This window comes from Typopeltis vanoorti, chromosome 8, assembly GCF_054136105.1.
Source record: "Typopeltis vanoorti isolate ZY-2024b chromosome 8, IOZ_Tvanoo_1.0, whole genome shotgun sequence".
Classification (NCBI taxonomy): domain Eukaryota; kingdom Metazoa; phylum Arthropoda; class Arachnida; order Uropygi; family Thelyphonidae; genus Typopeltis; species Typopeltis vanoorti.
This window is the reverse complement of record NC_143556.1, coordinates 144,861,240-144,881,432: the sequence shown is the minus strand read 5'-3', so window position 1 is coordinate 144,881,432 and position 20,193 is coordinate 144,861,240. Positions and strand designations below refer to the sequence as shown.

General features: G+C 35.6%; 1 protein-coding gene across 4 annotated transcripts in view; it reads left to right on the top strand.

Annotated features, from left to right (window-relative positions):
* ash2 (Set1/Ash2 histone methyltransferase complex subunit ash2) overlaps positions 1–20,193 on the top strand; it is a 315,384-nt gene that overhangs the window by 218,625 nt on the left and 76,566 nt on the right. For all 4 annotated transcript variants that reach the window (XM_090396985.1, XM_090396987.1, XM_090396984.1 and 1 more), the window contains one exon: positions 1,419–1,508. In XM_090396985.1, coding sequence (XP_090253111.1) covers positions 1,419–1,508 — 90 coding nt within the window. The remainder of the gene's footprint in view (positions 1–1,418; positions 1,509–20,193) is intronic.

Genomic DNA, 20,193 nt, shown 5'->3' with positions numbered 1-20,193 from the left:
AGCAAAACTCAACATCATTAAGGATTTTGAAGGCAGAATGAAAATTTGTGAGCTAGCAAAGAAGTTCGATCTACAGGAATCCACAGTAAGAACAATCATAAAAGAATGGTTTACAGATTTTGGAGGACATAGATTCTAACGAGGAACGAATTGTAGCCACAAGGCAAAGAATAAAAAAATCATTAGCTTGCTATGAAGAAATTTTGCGTGACAAGAAAAAGACATTATGCCGTCAGACGAATCTATTAGATTTTATGAAACCATCACATCGAAATAACTTTCTTTTTTTTTATGTATGAAAAACTACAATTATGATTATATTTTTTAAAAAAATAGGTGTTTTTGTAAACCTTTGGTCCCAATTGTATGTTTGTATATATAAATTACATGCAAAATTATACCCCGAGTCACACAAATTCGACTTACGTGCTTTTGGTTAGTCCCACCTACCACGTAACTTCGGGTATGGCTGTAGTTATGCCCGTTTTATTTAATTTCATTAATTTCAAATAAATAACCTAAAAATTTCTTCATGGATTTTTCAGTTGTGTGGCACACACATACCTGGCACACTTGGAATATACGTCCCTGTTTTAAAAAATATATTTAATTGACTCTAAAAATGTGATTATTACTAAAATCAGTTATAAGAAAAATAGTCTTCTAATTCCTTAAGTAACCTTGATTTTAAGTCTTTAGTTCCCACTAATACAAATATCTGAGACTACCTTTCATTTTCCTTAATAGCATTATAAATAGCATGTAAACCTTCACACCATGCAAACATATTTGAGTATCTTTCTTATAGTTGATTCTACTAAATATATTTTTAATTATGTGAAACATGTACTATAATGGTGCTATGTATACGTCATATTAATATTATTTTTGGAAATCTAGTGCTTATATTTTATTTTGCATATTATTATTCTATTTGTTTGCAAATCTTAAAAGACTCAACCTTTTTCTATCAAACTTTCTTTCCATTAACTCTTATGAAATGGTTCATCCTATAACTGGATTCACTGTCAGTTGGTTGTTACTTGGTTTGCATTGTTATTGTCCCCCCATACTTAATTGCAATTTTTTAAATTATTTTAGTTAGTATGATGGTTACTGCCTGCTGAAATTCAGTTGATCTAATTACCTAAAATCACTGATCTGCATATTTTTACTTTTCCACGTTATGAAATCTAAACATCAGGTGCTTAATGTATTCAAGTTTGACTTGGTTAAAGATAAGGATGATACATGATACCGTTAATAAACAATGTGTTAAATATATATATATATAGTACTCTTATATAAAAATTCAACTGAATAATTAAAAAGCTTTCATAAGTAGCATTTTTTGTATTAGTTTTATTAATTTTAAGATGATAATTGCTGTATTCTAAAATGAATTTCTTAAATTTAAGGTGTCACACAAGGTAATTGGTATTTTGAATGTACAATAGAAGAAATGTCAGAAGGATCTGCCACACGTTTGGGATGGTCACAAGCACTAGGTTAGTATTTTGGAATTATCCATTTAGCAATATATATTTGTTGCATCTTTTTTGCTATGCTATATGTGGCTTTCTAAGTGCATGTCACTGTTTCTCAACAGATGATTGAAAAATGATGAAATGGATGTGAAGAGGCATGTGAAAGAAATGAGAGGTTGATTTGAGAAAAGAAGTGATATGTTTTTGAGATTTGATAGAAAAGTGAATGGATGAATTGTACAGAAAGTTGGCATTTGCTCTGCAGACATTTTTTTGGGGGGGGGGGATAGTGGAAAGAGAGGATTTATATGAGTAGATGAGATGAGATGCATACTGACAAATTTAGTAGTAGATATTTTCTAAGGCTGTATGTAAAAGAAAGAGTTATGAGAATTTTCAAGATGGAATAAGAACCTTATTCTAAACTACATAAAAATATAGGGATTGATTTCTAACATTTCTGTAATCTTGGAAAATTCCGTAAGATATTTTCAGAATACATATAAATATTTCTGGACCAGATAGCAAAACATTACTAATTCTAACTCTAAACATACATGATGTTTCAGGAAATTCAGTATATAGACTAAATAATGACTTGAAATTCACATATTATTTACATTGGAAGACCAAGATATCATTAGTGGTTGGGAAATTGTGAAGGAATATTTGTTAGCAGCAATAGTAAGTTGTATTCCACGAGTGAAGAAGTGGACACAATTTGGTGTAAAGTGGATGACAAACAATATCAAACAGGAACTGCAGGTGAAAAAGAGATTATGAAAGAGATATAAGGAGAGGGGGTGGAGCAGATGCATGAAGAATATATGACTCAGGCCAGGAGAGTGACTAGTATGCCGAGGAAGGCAAAACTGGAATATGAGAAAAGATTGGCACTGAGATCCAAAAAAAAGCCTAGGGAATTTTTTAGCTATGTGGCCAGTAGGAGGAGAAATGATTGTGGAAGAATGACATTGTGGGATAAAAATGGGAATAGAGTTACTGATGCAGAGGACATAGTGGAATTGCTCAATGAGCACTTTATTGGAGAATTTCATCCTGGAGAAGAAGGTTTTAATATTAGAGGATTAGGGTAGGTTTAGAGATGCAAGAGGAGAGTGCATTCCAAATACTGAGTACTCTGGATGTCAGTAAAGCTGTGGGACTGGATGGTGTAAAATTGCTGTCTTATTCTAAAATCTTTTATTCTATTGTAAAGTCTTACTTATTCTTCTTCTTTGTTCTCTAAAATTTCTGTCTAGATATGCTTGTACTTAATGAATTTATCTCTAACACCTTAATTACCCTTTTAATTTAAATATTCTACCTGGGCCGTTATTCACTCTTAAGAACAATGCTAGTGGATATAAGACAAAGGAATTGCTAATGGTCAACACCAATTCCTTTGTTTCAATACTGGATCTGATTCCTTTTTCGGATTCAGGGAAAATTTCTATTATCCTGCGCCACCCTGAATCCTAGATTAACAAAGAGTGCAGAACCAAGGAACCAGAACACAGTTTAGCATACCATCTTATTTCACTATAACTTATTTATGCAATCGTAGCCTCCCTATTTAACTTATCTCCCACTGTGGTCTGAATTTTATGAGAAAGTGCAATAGAGGAGAAAATCAGGCAAGGCACCAGTTAAACTTAAAAAGCAAAACATTTAATTACAATTGAAGCATCTTACACTTTATGAATATACACTAATAAAGCAGTCTACAATTTCTAAGGAATGAGCATTAATTATTTAACCTCTCTATCTTTATCATAACATGCAAAACAAAGAACTTCATATATAGTTTACAACTTCTACTTGATAGATCAAACATACTCTTCTATACTCTTCAATACTAAAGGACATTTGCTAATTGAATTTCTAATTTAGCTCCACATGCTCTTACAATAATTTTTTCACTAAAATTTCATAATCACTCTACTATAAAAAGAATATTATCTCTAGAGTCCTTCCTATAATTACAAACTTTCTTCTTATACACAATTGCTTATAAAAACATAGACTGTACATTACCAACTGCTGGGGAACTGTTTGGCCACTTCACATAGCACGACTGGACAATCATTTTCGATTCCTGGTTCATTCTGCTTTTTCTGAGGCATTCTTCACAGGTACGAGCTGTAGTTATCTCTGCCGCCGAAAGTAGGCATACGTTGTTCTCTGGTTAACTGGCACAACATCGTAATGATATCTCCGGAAATATCGGAGATTTCCTTCCGCTGGGCTGATCGCTGACTGGTAAACTTTCAGGAATTTCACGGCATAGTTCCTCAGTCTTTATCTCGAATCCGCATCGAAAAGTGGGGGAAGAGAAGGAGCCACGAGGAGGTTCCAACACACCAGAGCACGAGCCCAAGAGCATAAGAGTAAGAGAGCGTTTTAGGTGCTGCAACGACTTTTTAAATTGCGCACTCCCGATTTCTTCTACGTCATCCAGTACTTAGCGCCACACACGGAATTCTAGCATACTCTTCCGAGTGTGTGTGTATGGGGGGGGGGACTACGTGCTTACCTAAAGGGTGCACGTGTACTTGTAGCACGTGTTTAGATTCCGGCCACTTTTACTTAATCGGATTATCTTTTCTCCCAGCAATTTGTAAGTATTTACACAAAAGCAGCAAGGTTTAATAATTTAAGCAATTTACAATATTTTACCTTATAACATAAAGTAGTGAAAAAATATCCTCAATTTAGTAATACTTTGGTAAATTACAAGAATTTAGTAAGCTCAACATATCAATATGTGATTCAAAAATGTAAACCCATGTTAATTCTGTAGGAAATGTTAATTAATTCAATTTTAGTTTCATTCAGAATTTAACAATGGTATTTCACCATGGGTTTTGAGAGAATGTGCTAAAGAACTGACAGCTCCTTTGTCCTGGCTTTTCAATGAAAATGTAGCCATGGGAGAGGTAACTAAGGAATGGAAAGATGGTAAGATAGTGCCATTGCATAAGGGTGGTAGCAGACTGGAAGTGTGTAATTATAGACCGGTTTGTGTGTCATCAGTAGTTATTAAGGTCTTGGAGAAATTAGTGAGGGACTATATACAATGTTGGGCAGATGAGGGTAATGTTATCTGTGAGAATCAACATGGATTTGTTAAGGGGTGCTCTAGATTAAGTAATATGATTGCCTTTTATAATAAAGTGACAAGAGTAGTTGATGAGGGAAAGGCATACACTGCAATTTTTTTTGGATTTTGCAAAGACATTTGACAGGGTGCCACATGATAAGCTGATATTTAAGTTACAGCACACAGGTTTAGATGTCAGATTAGTCAACTGGATTCAGGATTGGCTGTCTGATAGGTATCAGAGAGTAGTGTATGGTGGGGCAATATCAAGGAAGCAGAAGGTTACAAGTGGGGTTCCACAGGGCTCGGTACTTGGATCTGTATTGTTTAACCTTTATATCAATGACATTGTCAATGGATTGCAAGGGGATATTCAGTTGTTTTCAGATGATGTGAAGCTGAGGATTATTAGTAATAGTGCAGATGTGGCAGCCCTGCAAGAGGATTTGAAATAACTAGAGAGATGGGCAAATGAATGGGGATGTCAGTTTAATGCAGCAAAATGTAAACTCTTGAAGTTTTGGGATACATCGATGGGAGGCTGTATACTTGATTGGAGGCTGCATACCTGATTGAAGGAGCTGTACTGGAGGAAGTAGGGGAGACAAGAGATCTGGGGGGTGATGATTGATAGAAAACTGAAATTCAGGGAATACATTGCAAAGGTGGTGAAGGTAACCCAGAGGATTGCTGCAATATTGAGAAGGATGCTGACCTGCAGAGATAGAAGAGTTATCATTCCGCTATATAAGACCCTGATCAGACCACACTTAGACTATTGTTCTCAAATTTGGTCCCCAAGATTTGAAGGGGATAAATTAACTGTGCAAAGGGTGTAGAGGCAGATAACAAAGATAGCTTTAGAACTGTACAATGTTAGATATGGGGATCGGCTGAGGGATTGTGAACTTCAGAGTTTGGTGGATAGAAGAAGGAGAGGTGATATGATCGAGACTTTTAAACTGTTGAGAGGCAGTTACAGGGTGGACACTGAGGAGTTCTGTCACTTGGTGGAGCAGCGAGAAGGAGAGATGACAAAGGGCCATTCCTGGAAGTTGTGAAAGGAGGCTGTGAGCAAGAGGGTGGGGAGTGGTTTCTTTGCATGTAGGGTGGTGGAACCGTGGAATGTATTGCCTGATAGAGTGGTGAGAGCAAGAACAGTCAATGAGTTCAAGGAGTAGTATGATATACTTTGTGTTTCCTAGGAAGGAATTCTCTCGATGAGTCTCTTGACTACATGGAGGCCTGAATAATAATAATAATCATAATATTTTGTGAAATTTAAATTGGCATCTTTAGAGGATTACTACACTTGTGTTAACATGTGCATGCAAGCATACTTCAGTAAATAATAATGAACAGGAAAAATACAGGGATGCCTAAAGTCGTAAAACTATACAACCTATTTAGTGGCTTTAGTTGAGTTTCTTCACCACTGGACTGATTGTCTGCAGATTAGGTTCCCACATCAGAGCTAGTTTAATGCATCTATATTTCTTCAAGTTGGGATAGTTCATGAGGGCAGAAGCAGATTGAAGGAAAAGCCTCTCAAATTTAAATTTGTCTGGGTTGAGTAAGGAGGTTTTTTTTTATTGGATCCTGTAATGGGTATCCAGGGCATAGTCTGTCAAACCTGAGTGGCCATAATGGTGAAGCAGATATTAGTCTTGGTGTTCTGATATTTTGATGTTGGCTGTCCTGCCTGTTTGGCCATAGTTCGAATGGTTGCAGCTGCAAGGTAACTGGTAGATGTGAGATAAATCCAGATGTTGCAGCTGGTTTTTAGGAGAATGAATAACGGATGCTAACTTTCTCTGTTGTTTTAGAGTAATCACTAGTGTGCTTTTTTTGAAGATCTTAGTCATCTTTTCAGAAAGGCCACAGATATATGGAATGGTAAGGGATTTGCTGTAATCTATATTTAGAGGAGGAGAGAGTGAAGGGGGGGTGGGTGGGTAGAAGCTGTCAGTAGTGTTTTTATCTGGCAAGGGGTATAGCTATTGGCTAAAAAGGTGTTTTGTATATGGTTAAGTTCTGTGGTCAGTGCAGTGTTATCAGAGCAAATCAGTATTGTCTGATGTACTAGGGTTTTTATAGTGCCATAATGTTGGGAGGGAGCGGGCTGTGATGGTTGATGGATGTATTTATCTGGATGTGTACGGGTATTCTGTAGAAGGTGAAAGCCAAAGATGTGTCTGGTTGTTTTACCTAGGTTATGTATGAAAGGTAGACTGTAATTTTCTATTTCTGTTGTGGGTGGGATTCTTGGATGTACACTGTTCAAATAGAAGAAGAAAGCATTTAGGGTGTCCTGGACATGTCACCAAATAGCAAACACATCATCTACATAGTGTAACCATATAACAGGTTTGGAAGGGGCAGAGTTAAACTCATTCTTTTCAAATTTATCCACAAAGAAGGTTTGGTGGGGGTGAGGGGGATAAGATACTGAGAGGGAATTTTGCTTGGATTAGATGAAAAGAGCTTTAAATGGGAAAATATTTGTGAATAAGGAGACAAAGATTTCAAAACTGCCTATTAAGTCAGTATCAAGGAAGGTGAGATCTCGTATTTTGAATTTAAAGTAGACTGAGTTTTTTTTTTTTATATGTGAAGAGGTGTTGCCAGTAGTATGAAAGAACACTTTGGCTCTTTCATACTTCAGTTCAGATAGTTCAGAAGGCTTAGCCAGAGGGATGAATTCCAGATGATTGGAGTACAGCTCTCATAGTACCTATATACAAAAAGGGAAATAAAACTGAATGTGAGAATTACAGAGGCATTTCCCTAGTGAGTGTTCCTGGTAAGATTTAAGCGAGAATACAGGTATCCCTTGATGTTACCACGTATATCAAAACCACGTTAATCAAATCTAATAATCAATGCTAAAAATTACAATTCATCCATGATCAATTACTGTATTAATGAGTCCTTTTATATGGTGCGCTTTTAGGAAAGATAAAAAAATGAATGCAAAGTAAATGTTTAATAAATACTTGTACCTACATTATTTACTGCAATTTTTTTATCAAAATTAGTTATCAAGAGTCGTTTGAACAGTTTTAGTTTTTTTCTTATCAGCATAAATTGTACGATAATAAGCAAAATTTTATTGTTTTTCTCTGCCGAGGTCTGGAGAGTCACAGACCTCGGCAGAGAAAAACAATAAAACATAAAGAAAAAACACTGGAAATATAATATATGATGGTACAAATTAAGTTAATATTGAATCCAACATTATTTCATAGCCGAATATAGAAACTACAAGAGTTTCGTGCCAAATATATAGAAACCTAAAGGTTTTGGTGGATGCAAGCATAAGCAATCTTATGGGCAACTCGTAGTAAAGGTGGAGTAAGCTCCAGATCACTTTCCTTAGTATTTTCAATAATGTAAAGAACATCTCCTTACGGACATGTATGATAAATAAGCCTTTGGCTCTCTATTTCAGTAATATATGATGGTTTATTTATTTTCAGTTACAATCTAGAAATTATTAAACAAAGAATAAAAAAAAACAGCAACTAAACCATACTATACTGATTCTTGTGTAGAGGCTTAAGTGCTGTGAGGACATTATGTTGGAGGTTTAATGGATTTTTTACAACACTCAAAAAGAATTAAAATAGAATTTAATACTTCCTATATTTCGTCCTAGTCACTAGGACATCTACGGGGATTACAAAAACAATTAATGTAACATGCACACAAAAACTTACAATACTAAGCCCAACCACGTGGGTGACACTAAAGTCCTATCTAGGTGGAGCGCCCTCTAAGGGCGGTAGTAGGTGGCCTGGAATGTAAGGTCTTTTGTAGAACAGATTTCCGTTCTACGAAAGATCAGCTCCCTCCTCTTTCTCTGCCTGGAGTTTACAAAGTACCCTGTTCCTGTAAGCTTGCGTACTTTGGACAGACAGGCAGATCAGCATCCATCCGCCTGGAGGAACACAAGTCGTACATCGTTAAACACAACTATGGCCATTCAGGCTTGGCTGACCATGTTTTGGACACCACCCACAGAGTATCATGGAAGAAAACCACCATGCTCCACCACAGCAAATTCAAGAAAGAGAGACTTTTCTTAGAAGCAGCAGCAGCTCTCAGAAACCAACCAAATCTTAACAAATACGGTTGCATTAAAGCTTCCGAAGATTTGGAAAACACTCATCACCAGAGGTCCCACCTTACATTCCAGGCCACTTACTACCGCCCTTAGAGGGCTTAGTATTGTAAGTTTTTGTGTGCATGTTACATTAATTGTTTTTGTAATCCCCGTAGATGTCCTAGTGACTAGGACGAAATATAGGAAGTATTAAATTCTATTTTAATTCTTTTTGAGTGTTGTAAAAAATCCATTAAACCCGCAACATAACATACTATACTGACCTCGGAGGTCGCAGTATATCTCTCAGATATAATTTACTGTCAAATATCACAAACCTTTACATAACATGTGTTAAACCTAACTGACAACAAAAAAACAATGCAGAATATCACTCGTAACATATGAATGCACAGCTACTCATGACCTCCAAGCTATACACTGAATTGTGTAAGAAAATTTATATTCAACATTTTGCATGTATTTGTCAGGTCAGATCAGCTGCGAGCTCTACAGGGTTAAAGGCGCGTTAATCAAAACTCTTACCGTGTATATCAAGGAATTGCCGCAGTTGATTTCAGCACGTTAATCAAATCCTGCGTTAAGCAAGGGATACCTGTACTTGAGAAATGGTTGAGGATTGCAGAAGGGAAGCTTGGTGAAGAACAAGCTGGATTAAGGCCACATATGAAGGTGGTCTGAAAAACAATGAAAAAACGAATTTATAATTTCAAAATTATTTTTATTTTTCAATATAATCTCTCTTAAGACTAATACATTTATTCTAGTGATGCTCCAGCGCCATTATCCCATCCCTGTTGTGGTTCTCAGTATGATCTGCAAAATACCCCTCTATGGCTGCAATTTGAAGGAAAATTTTTTCCTCTTGATTTGAAGGAAAATGCTCACCAGCGAGGAAGAGTTTTAGTTTTGAAGAGATAAAAGTCATAGGGAGCCAAATCTGGGGAATAGGGCGGATGTTCCAGCAATTCATAGTGCAGATCCCTTAATTTTCCCATGGGCAGGTGAATTGTCCTGATGAAAGATGATTTTTTTCTTCTGCAAACAGAGTATTTTCTCACAAATTTTTTTGTCTAGTCTGGTTAAAAGATCAGAATAATATTCCCTGGTTATTGTTTTACCCTTTTCAAGATAATTAATTAACAAAATGCCTTTAGCATCCCAAAACACCGATGCCATGACCTTTCCTGCTGATGGAACTGACTTTCTCTTCTTTGGTGCTGAACAACCGGCTTCTGTCCACTGTTTCGACTGCTGTTTGGAGTCTGGTGTGTAATGGTTAATCCAAGTCTCATCCATAGTAATAAATCGATGCACAAAAATCAGTTTTAATCTTGTTAAAACGCTTCAAGCTCTGTTCAGATATTTTCATGCAGGTGCGTTTTTGATCTGCTGTGAGCAAGCGCAGCACCCATCTTGCACAAAGCTTTTTCATTTGCAATTCTTCATGTAAAATATATCCTACACGTTCTTTTGAAATGCCTATAGTCTTAGCAATTTCACACACTTTTGACTTGCCGGTCATCCAATATCATATTGTGCACTTGATTAATGGTGTTGTTACACTTTTTGGACGTCCTTCATGTGGATCATCTTCAAGGCTGGTACGGCCAAGTTTAAACTTGGCAGCCCATTTCTTAATGCCGAAAACGAAGGAGAAGAGTGCCCATAAACTTTTATGAACTTCAAATTTCTTTTGGCATTAAACCTTAGAAATTAAACATTAAACATTAAACCAAAGAATTTTATAACTGCACGATACTCATCCATTTCAAGGGATACAGACAACACTTTTGCTTCAGACAGCTGTATAAAACAAACTACTTGATAGAATGACTTGCAATTTCACATGGATGCTTGTGACAGATGTACCTACTTAGAAAAAAAAAAACTTGCCAATAGTGTTGCCATCTATGGTTGAGGCTGAGAACTTTTCAGACCACCATCGTAGAGGCTGTCAGGATCAGATTTTCATTTTATGACAAATAGTTGAGAAATCGTGGGAATCTAACAAAGATCTATATTTAAGTTTTGTAGACCTGCAAAAGGCATGTGACAAGGTACCAAGAAAAAAAGCTATTCAATACTTAGCCTTTATTTGGGTATAAGTCAGCAGTTAGAATTGAAGGAAGTACAGGAAGATGGTTTGATATTAAATCTAGTGTTTCCTTCATAAGGTAATCCTCTGTATGGATCACCTTATGAAGGAAAGCAGTATTAAACCCGATATCAAACTTGGAGATGTTAACGTCAGTTCTTTACTTTATGCAGAAGATGTTATACTTTTAAATAAATCCAGTACAAGTCTGCAAGATTCCCTGACTAAATTAAATAACTGTTGTAATAAATTTGGTATGAAAACCATCAATAACAAGATAAAGACAATGAAAATAGTAGAAACATTGAAAATATCATCTGCATTGTGAATGGGGAACCTATAGAAGAAGTAATACATTTCAGCTACATAATCACAATTTTTATTGAAGATGGTAAATTAAATATGAAAATAGATAACAGAATCAATAAGCCAGTATGATAGGAAGTCAACAGAATAAATTTATATGGAATAAGAAAGAAATTAGTCAAAACACTAAATTAGCTGTATACAAGACAGTGTTCAAACGAATTTTAACGTAAAGACCTGGGAGCTGGGTTAGAAATAAAACACTTGACAAAAGACTACATACCGCAGATATGAGAGTCCTGAGAAAAATTAGGGACATGAACAGATGGCACCAAAGGCAATATCATATTAAAAACATACAAAAGACTACATACCGCAGATATGAGAGTCCTGAGAAAAATTAGGGGCATGAACAGATGGCACCAAAGGCAATATCATATTAAAAACGAGGATATTGGGAAAGAACTTAACATTATTAGCATCCAGGAATGTGTTAGCTGAACTAATCTCATATGGTATGGTCACTTAAACAGAAATGGAGAGGAAAGATTACCATAGCAAGTGTTCTCTGCTAGGTTTGCAGGTAAAAGACCCAGAGGAAGATCAATATAAATGTAGATTGATTCAGTAAAAAGTGTGCCTTAGAAGATAGAAATATAAGATCTAATAATGTTTGGAGTCTTGACAGGTAACAGATTGATTTGAAGGAAAATTATAGATAGGAAGTTAGTAATGCTGTAAGTTCTTCACGATGTAGTACTATTTTAATATTCTGTACATCATTGAGGGTAGATGTCAAGAATTTGATGATGATAAAAATAGGATGGTTCTAGCACCAAACCATGTGGGATTCCATATTTTATTATTTTTATTGTTCATCTACTTGTTTTCACATCAGTGCATCTACATCTTTGTCACTCCAGATTATTCACAGGTGTTGTCAGAAAATTTTCTAATGAAGCATGTAGTGATATAATAAGGTGCATTAATTTTTCTAACTTTCCTTTTTGGAGCATTTTTAATAGTTTTTCACTGAGAACTTTATCAAATGACTTTTACAAAATTTACATGCGGTCATCATCAAATTCCTGACATGTACCCTCAAAGGGGTGTACAGGATATGATAGTACTACATGAAAAATTTACATTTTTCCTCCAAATCAGTCTGTTACTTGTCAAGACTTCAACATTATCAGACCTTATATTTCTATCGTCTAAGGTACTTTCTACCATATCGATCCACCTATATCTTGGTCTTCCTCTGGGTAGTCTTCCTGCCAACTTGGCAGAGAATGCCCGTTTTGCTAATCTTTCCTCTCCCATTCTATTTAAGTGACTATACCGCCTGAGATCAGCTCTGCTAATTCATTCTTGGATGCTGACAATGTCAAGTTCTTTCCTAATATCCTCGTTTTTAATATGATATTGCCATTGACGCCATCTATTCACGCCTCTAATCTTTCTCAGGACTCACATATCTGCGGTCTCTAGTCTTTGGTCAAGTGTTTTACTTCTGACCCAGCTCTCAGATCCATAAGTTAAAACTGGTTTGAACACTGTCTAGCATACAGCTAATTTAGTGTTCCGACTAATTTCTCTCTTATTCCATATGAATTTATTTACTTGACTTCCTACCATACCAGCTTTGTTGATTCTGTTGTCTATTTCCATATTTAATTTACCATCTTCACTAAAAATCGTGCCTAAGTAGCTAAAATGTTTTACTTGTTCCGCAGGTTCTCCTTCCAAAACACATTTGACATTTTCAACGATTCTACATATTTTAATTGTCTTTGTCTTTTTATTGCTGACCTTCATACCACATCTCTTACAACAGTTATTCAATTTAGTCAGGGAATCTTGCAAACTTCTAGCAGATTTATTTAGAAGTATAACATCGTCCGCATAAAGCAAAGAGCTGACATTAACATCTCCAGTTCTGATATCATAGAATGATATATGCACGTAAACACAAGAAAGATATTTAATTAACCAAATATTTCAGTCTGGAAATAGCAGACCATCGTCAGTGGTATTACAAGAACAGTTTTAAAAAATACAAGCTAGAATACTAACAATTGATGTTATATCACTAAGCATGAAACGGAATATTTTGAAGTAGAGACATGATTGAAAAAAAAATAAATAAAATAATGAGTAATCTTGATTTCACTTTCCCAGATTTTTGATATAGATATACAGTCATTACGATTCAGGTTGGGATGATGGAGCAAGGCAGCCACGCTTTCATTGAACAAACGTTCAAACCTATAACGGGATCTATGCAAGAGGCGAGTCCTGGACCAAAAGATGCTGTGGTCAGTTTCAATTCCGTGTTGAGCCAATCCAGAATTTTCAGGTTTGTTGTGAAGAATGGAGGATTGATGGTCTTGGATTCTTTTTTTCAAGAGAACGTCCAGTCTGTCCAAAATAGGAGAGATCACAGTTGGAAGGAATTTGATAAATTCCAGGAAGAGATAAAGTTGAGCGTTTGTCTTTAGGAGAAGGAAAATGAGAAGACAATTTGTTAATAGGTGAATACGTAGCTGTTAAATCATATTTCTTTAAAATTATTGCAATAGGTTCTGAAATACCGGAGATATAAGGAATAGGCACTCGACGTATTGAAACTTTGTTTTTTTGTGGAGGATTATTAGAATTGAGAAAATGTTGAGTACTTTTTTCAGAAAAGCCATTGAGTTTCATGTGTTGTTGGACAGTAGAAATTTCTTTCTGTAGATAATCAAAAGTAGAACAATTAGTTTTGGCTCTTCAGATGAGGCATTTTATAATTCCTGTTTTTTGACATGGATGATGGGCTGATTCTTTAAGAATATAATGACCTGTGAACATTGGTTTCCTGTATACTGTAGTTGTAAGAATATTTGAAGTTGACTGGATGAGGAGAATGTCTAAAAAAGATAACTGGTTGTTTTCTTCTATTTCCATAGTAAACTTTATACGATGATGGAAGGAATTGATACTGTTTAAAAAAGAAGGTAAAGAGTTTTTGCTGTGTGGCCGAATAGTAAAGATGTCATCTATATCTTACACAAAAGGATGGTTGAGGGAAAATAGATGAGAAGAGGACTTTTTCTAAATGTTCTAAATAAAAGTTGGCTAAAGCAGGAGAAAGAGGACTTCCCATGGCCGTTCCTTCTACTTGGCTGTAAAATTTATTTTGACATACGAAATATTCAGAATGTATTACGAAATCGAATAGTTTTGTAATGTCTTCAGGAAAGATGTCAGCAAGTAATATCATTCAGTGTCATAAGTATCCTTAAAGCAGCAAATTCTGATATCATGTTTAATGCCACTTTCCATCATAATGTGATCCATATAGATAATGAATAACAAAGGGGATAATGTACATCCTTGTCTCACACCTGATTTAACATTAAACCATCTTCCTGTACTTCCTTCAATTCTAACTGCTGACTTGCAACTCAAATTAAGACTAAGTATTGCTTGATATAATCCCCCATTGACACCAATGGGTGTCAATGGGGGATTATATCAAGTAGTCTATTGAATAGCTGTTGTGTATTGAATAGCTTCTCTCTTGGCACCTTGTCGTATGCCATTTCAAGATCGACAAAACTTAAATACAGATCTGTTATATTCCCATGCTTTCTCAACTATTTGTCGTAAAGTGAAGATCAGATCCTGACAATCTGTATTTGGCCTGAATCCAGCTTGTTCTTCACTAAGCTTTTCTTCCACAATCCTTCTCAACCGTTTCTTAAGTATACTTGCATATATCTTACCAGGAATACTCAGTAGAGAAATACCTCTGTAAATTCTCACATTCAGTTTTATTTCCCTTTTTATATATGGGTTCTATTAGAGCTCTACTCCAATCATCAGGAATTCACCCCTCTGTCCAGACCTTCTGAATTATGCAGTGCAGCCACTGTAAGACTTTTATACCACCACACTTCAGCATTTCTGGTCGAATATCTTCTATTCCTCCTGCTTTTCCACATTTCAAGCCTTTGACGGCTTTTTCTACTTCAAGTATGGATATGTATTCCTGACTGCATGCCTGTTGAATGTTTTTTACCACTGTGCTGTCATCACTGCTTGTTTCATTTAGCAATTTTTCGAAGTAATTACTCCATACTTCAAGGATATCTTTTTCTCCTGTTTTCATGTCACCTTTATCATCTCTAACTCCTTTTACAGCACTCTTTCTTCCATTTCTAAGCATCTTCAACAACCTCCAGAATATCTTACCACCTTCTTGATATTTACTTTCTATGTTCTTGCTAAAGTCCTTCCATGACTTTGACTTTCGTTTAGCTAGTTTTACACAGTGTTTAGTTTCTTGCATTTGTCTCTGTATTCTCTAAGAACACAAGCTGACTTATTTGCCAGGAACTTTTGATAGGCTTTCTTCTTTTCCTTCACTGCCTCTTTAACTTCCTGTGTCCACCATGGAGTTCTGATTTTTCTATCCTTGCAGACAACCTCACCACATGCCTCCCTGGCTGAATCAATCATGGTTTTCTTCAAGGCTTGCCACTGCATCTCCAAGGTTTGGTTCTTGTTTTCAAACTCTTTCATTTTTTTTCAATAATCTTTGTGTATTTTAGTCTACAGTTCATATCTGAAAGCTGCTCAACTTTTATTTGCTTTAAAATTTCTTACATGTTATTCTTTTCAATACAAAATTCAATTTTATCCTGCTCAAGACTATATAGTGATCGCTTCCAATTTCAAATCCTCTGTATACTCTGGTGTTCTGCACCAGGGAGAAAATATCATTATCAACAATAACATAGTCAATGAGACTTTTCTTATTCTTTGCTTCTTCTCTCCATGTGAATTTGTGCACATTTTTATGTTGGAACATGGTGTTAGTAATAACCAGTCCATGTCCTGAGCAGAAATCCAACAGGTATTTGCCATTATTATTAGCTTTGCTCTTTTCTCCAAATTTTCCCAAAATATTTTTGTATATCTGACAATAACGTCCTACTCTGCTATTTAGATCCCCAACAAGGACTAACTTTTCCTTTTTAATTGTATCAGTAGCTTTCTCTAGAGCCTCAAAAAATTCTTCCACTTCTACCTTAGTAGAGCCTTCTGTGTTATCATAGGCACAATTAAGTCTCATTGTCCAGTTCCCCATTCTGATATTTGCCCACAACACTCTACTTGAGACTGCCTGCCATTCAAGAAGATTAGCTTCGTATTTAGTGTTGAATACTATAGCTATCCCTTCTTTTCCTTGGTTGTCATTTCCTGAATATAACATTTTGTATTTATTGCTCAGAAAGATCTCACCAGTTTTTGTCTTTTTTTCTTTTAGTCACCCCTATTATGTCGATCTGGTACTTATCTAATTCCTCATGTAACTCCATTTCTTTGCAATTCAGGCTTCTAATGTTGATAGTACCGATCTTTAATGCTGGTGATGTTGAGTTAGGGAGTGCTTTCAGATTTGTGCTTACAGATTTACATGCAGTTTATATATATATGTGTATATTGAATAGTTTTTCAATGAGAACTTCAATCTATAACTTTTATAATAAATAAATGCAGTTTACACAGGCACACACATGCACACACAATACTTCAGTAAAGTAGCGAGAATGAAGTATGTCATTATTGACAGTATTATAAATATTACATTTTTTGAAATTTATTTGCATTTGAATAGTCTTTCATGGAGGGTTCCTCAGCAAATCCTTCCTATTTTTATAAGCAGGTTGCCAGTTTTCTCCTTGGTCATATACTGTGTCTCAGATTTTCGAGATAATGCAGGTGTTCCTTAAGGCTCTGTTAATTGGTTATTGCTTATTCTTCTCTCACTAACTTTAGGTCCTGCTCATGTCTTTGCTGATGATAGTACTCTCTGCTCATCATATCATATGACAGACCTTGAAGTGATAAAAAATTTCAAGCTTCAAGATCATCTAACATAATTGCATTAAACACTGATCACCACACCATCATCTGAAATAAGTTTTTTCTTGCAAAAAGACCTTAGTTCTTATCCCGTTACCTTTTGATAATGTTCTTCTTACCAGTCAAGATCAAATCTCTTCTTGAGCTGACTCTTACTCCTAATTTCTTTCTTGAAATAATGAGATCACCTTTATAGCATTTATGGCTTCCAAAACATGTTGCATACTTTTTTATCTGTCCAATTTTTTACTCTGTATACAAATCTCAAATCCATCCAACCTTGGTTTAATGCTCTCACATTTAGAGAGTTGCACCTCAATCCTCTCAAAAAATTCTTAATGCTTTGTTCAGAAGAAGACAGTTTGGCTAACTGAAACCTCTCTCTTTCTCTCACTCTAGGCACTGTCTCACAGATAGTCAATTTCCACATTTCATGTCTTTCCTACAGATATGGGCACTGTTTGGCAGAACTGTAAACCATCAAGGCCCTCTTTCTGCTTAAAGTACAATAACATGAGCAGCAGCTGTGCAAGATCCATTTGCAGTTTAACTGCTGACTCACCAAACCTGATATGCCTGTTCATCATTGCTCAAATCAGTTTTAACTTAAGGTTTCGAGAGTTGACTTAGATCCAGTTGATCAAAAGAGATTTAGAAAAGAAAGCGCTGAGAAAAATTAGGAGGGTGAATAAATAGCATTAGTGTTAGAATTGTTTTAGAAATGAATTTTTTTAAAAAAAAAAAGATATCAGCATTGTTAGCCTTCAAGAATGTGCGAGGTGATGTGATCTGATGTGAAGTGTAAATTATACTTAAAAAGAAATTAATATATTTTTTATGCTTTACTCAAGCATAAGCAGATGTAGGGTTGTATGTGAAGCTCATTCTTGGGTGAAGAATAAAAGCAAAGAATATAATTTCCCATTAAATATAACTTACTTTCTGACCTATTGAAAAACTTTCCATAGGTATGTTCACTTAGAATGGAAGAAAGGAAAGTTACCAGAACGACATTTAGGAGAATAGAAAGTTCAGAAGAAGCTCTATTGATGCTTTTGGTGTAGCACCTTATAAGACTGAGATGTTCAAAAAAAAAAGACCAAACTTTTGCTATAAAGACATTATAGCTCATTTTACGTTTAAGCACTGTCCCCTTCAAGGTAGTCCCCTCTACTGGCGATACACCATTCCCAACATTTCTACCATTGAAATGCTTATTGGAACGCACTTTCTGTGATGGTGTACTGTTCTCCTATCACATTTTTCTGAATCTCCTCAGTGGTTTGGAAATGACGTCTTTTCAAAGTGGTTTTAAGTTTGGGAAACAATTTTCATTTCTATTTGCATTGGCAAATAGTTCCTCACTGATTTCAACACGGTTCTCTTTCTGATCATCAGCCAACAAACGCAACACGAATTTTGCACTGACACGACGCATCTGAAGTTTTTCAGTCAAAATTTGATGACAAGATCCTATGCTGATGCCCACTTTATCAACAACTTGGACAGTTAATGACGATTTCTACGAATCACAGCATGAACTGTCTCGACATGATCATCATCCGTTGATGTGGAAGGTCATCCAGGCCTGGGATCTTCACTGACTGATGTTCTACTCTTTTTAAAATGCTTAAACCACTCATAGCACTGCTTTTGGATCAGACAGTCCTCCCTATATGCTTGGATAAGCAATTGATATGCCTCTGTAAATTTTTTAGAAAGTTTGCAGCAAAATTTCACACACACACACACACGTTGTTTTTCAAACTATTTCATTATCACTTTGTCATTAATGCGATGAACAGCTTATGCACGTGCTCACGTCAGTGGATGTAACTTGACGACTAACGCTCAGAGCAGAACTTGTTCAAAACCTACCACTAACCGTGCTCTCTATGCTGGTTGGCATACTATTTAAAAAGTCTGGTCTTTTTTTGAACACCTCTAATATAATAGGATAGTATTGGAGATGTGACTTGATAAAGAACAGATTAATTTGGAAGAAAATTGTTGATTGGCTGCTTGTAATAATGTAAACTAAAGTTTGCAGTACTTGTATATGCAAAGACGAATTCGCTATTTTCCTCTTTTAGTGTATTCATCTATTTTAAATTCCCAAATAGTAAGGTTTCTCCTTAGGAAATGCTTTTACTAATCTCAGGTTTAAGTGTTCATTTTAATACAGGGAAACATTATCCTTAATTATTCTAGCTGAAGTCAGAAATTACTGCCAAGTATATCCAAATAAATAATCAAATAAACCAGACTTCTCCAAATTATCTTTATGGTTATTCCCCCCCCCCCCCCCCCAGAGTGACTTTGTTAACATTAGTTCTTTTTTTCAGTTATAATTTGTATTGTTTCTACAACTAACTAGTTACATGCTTTGTGCTTGACACAATTGTGTTGTAATTTGTGCTCTGATGATGCTAGTTAGAAAAACCAGCCAAATATTAGCACGTTCAATAAATCAATTATATATATATTTTAACTTGGCTTTGTTTATACCACATATGGGCAACCCGTGTGCCGGATCTGGCTGTGATTTATTTCAACAAAGTTTGTCTGATTCATGGTGGGAGAAAACATGGTGTGTTCTTCTAACTCACATTAAGCTGACGTCATAGGACTTGGGCAAAACACACTATGTTTTCTCCAACCAAGGTCTCTTTCTCACTTTGACTAGCGGCATGTGTGAACGTGCTACAACGTGTCAGAGTTCGGTTCTTGCATTGGTGTTGTGCTTTGTTCAGTATCTGCAATGATGTTATGTTCTGTTCGGTGCTTGCGTTGATGTTGTGTTCTGTTCAGTGCCTGCAGTATAGAAGACAGTTTTGTTTGACAGTTCTGAATATCGCTTATAAATTTGGGACAATGTCAGGGATTATTGCAAAAAAAAAGAAAAGTAGATGCAGAGAATCGTCAATTTCAAGACAACTGGATGGAGGATTATTATTTTATTCTGAATAAAGGTTTGCATGTATGTTTGCTGTGTAACGAATTCATATCTGTCAACAAAGAATACAACTTGAAGAGACAGTTTACTTCGAGACATGCAGATCACCCAAAAATTGATGGACAACTACAAAAAGATGAAATACAGAAGTTGAAGAAGAACTTGGATATTTAGCAGCAAATGTTCAACAAGCAAAGAATG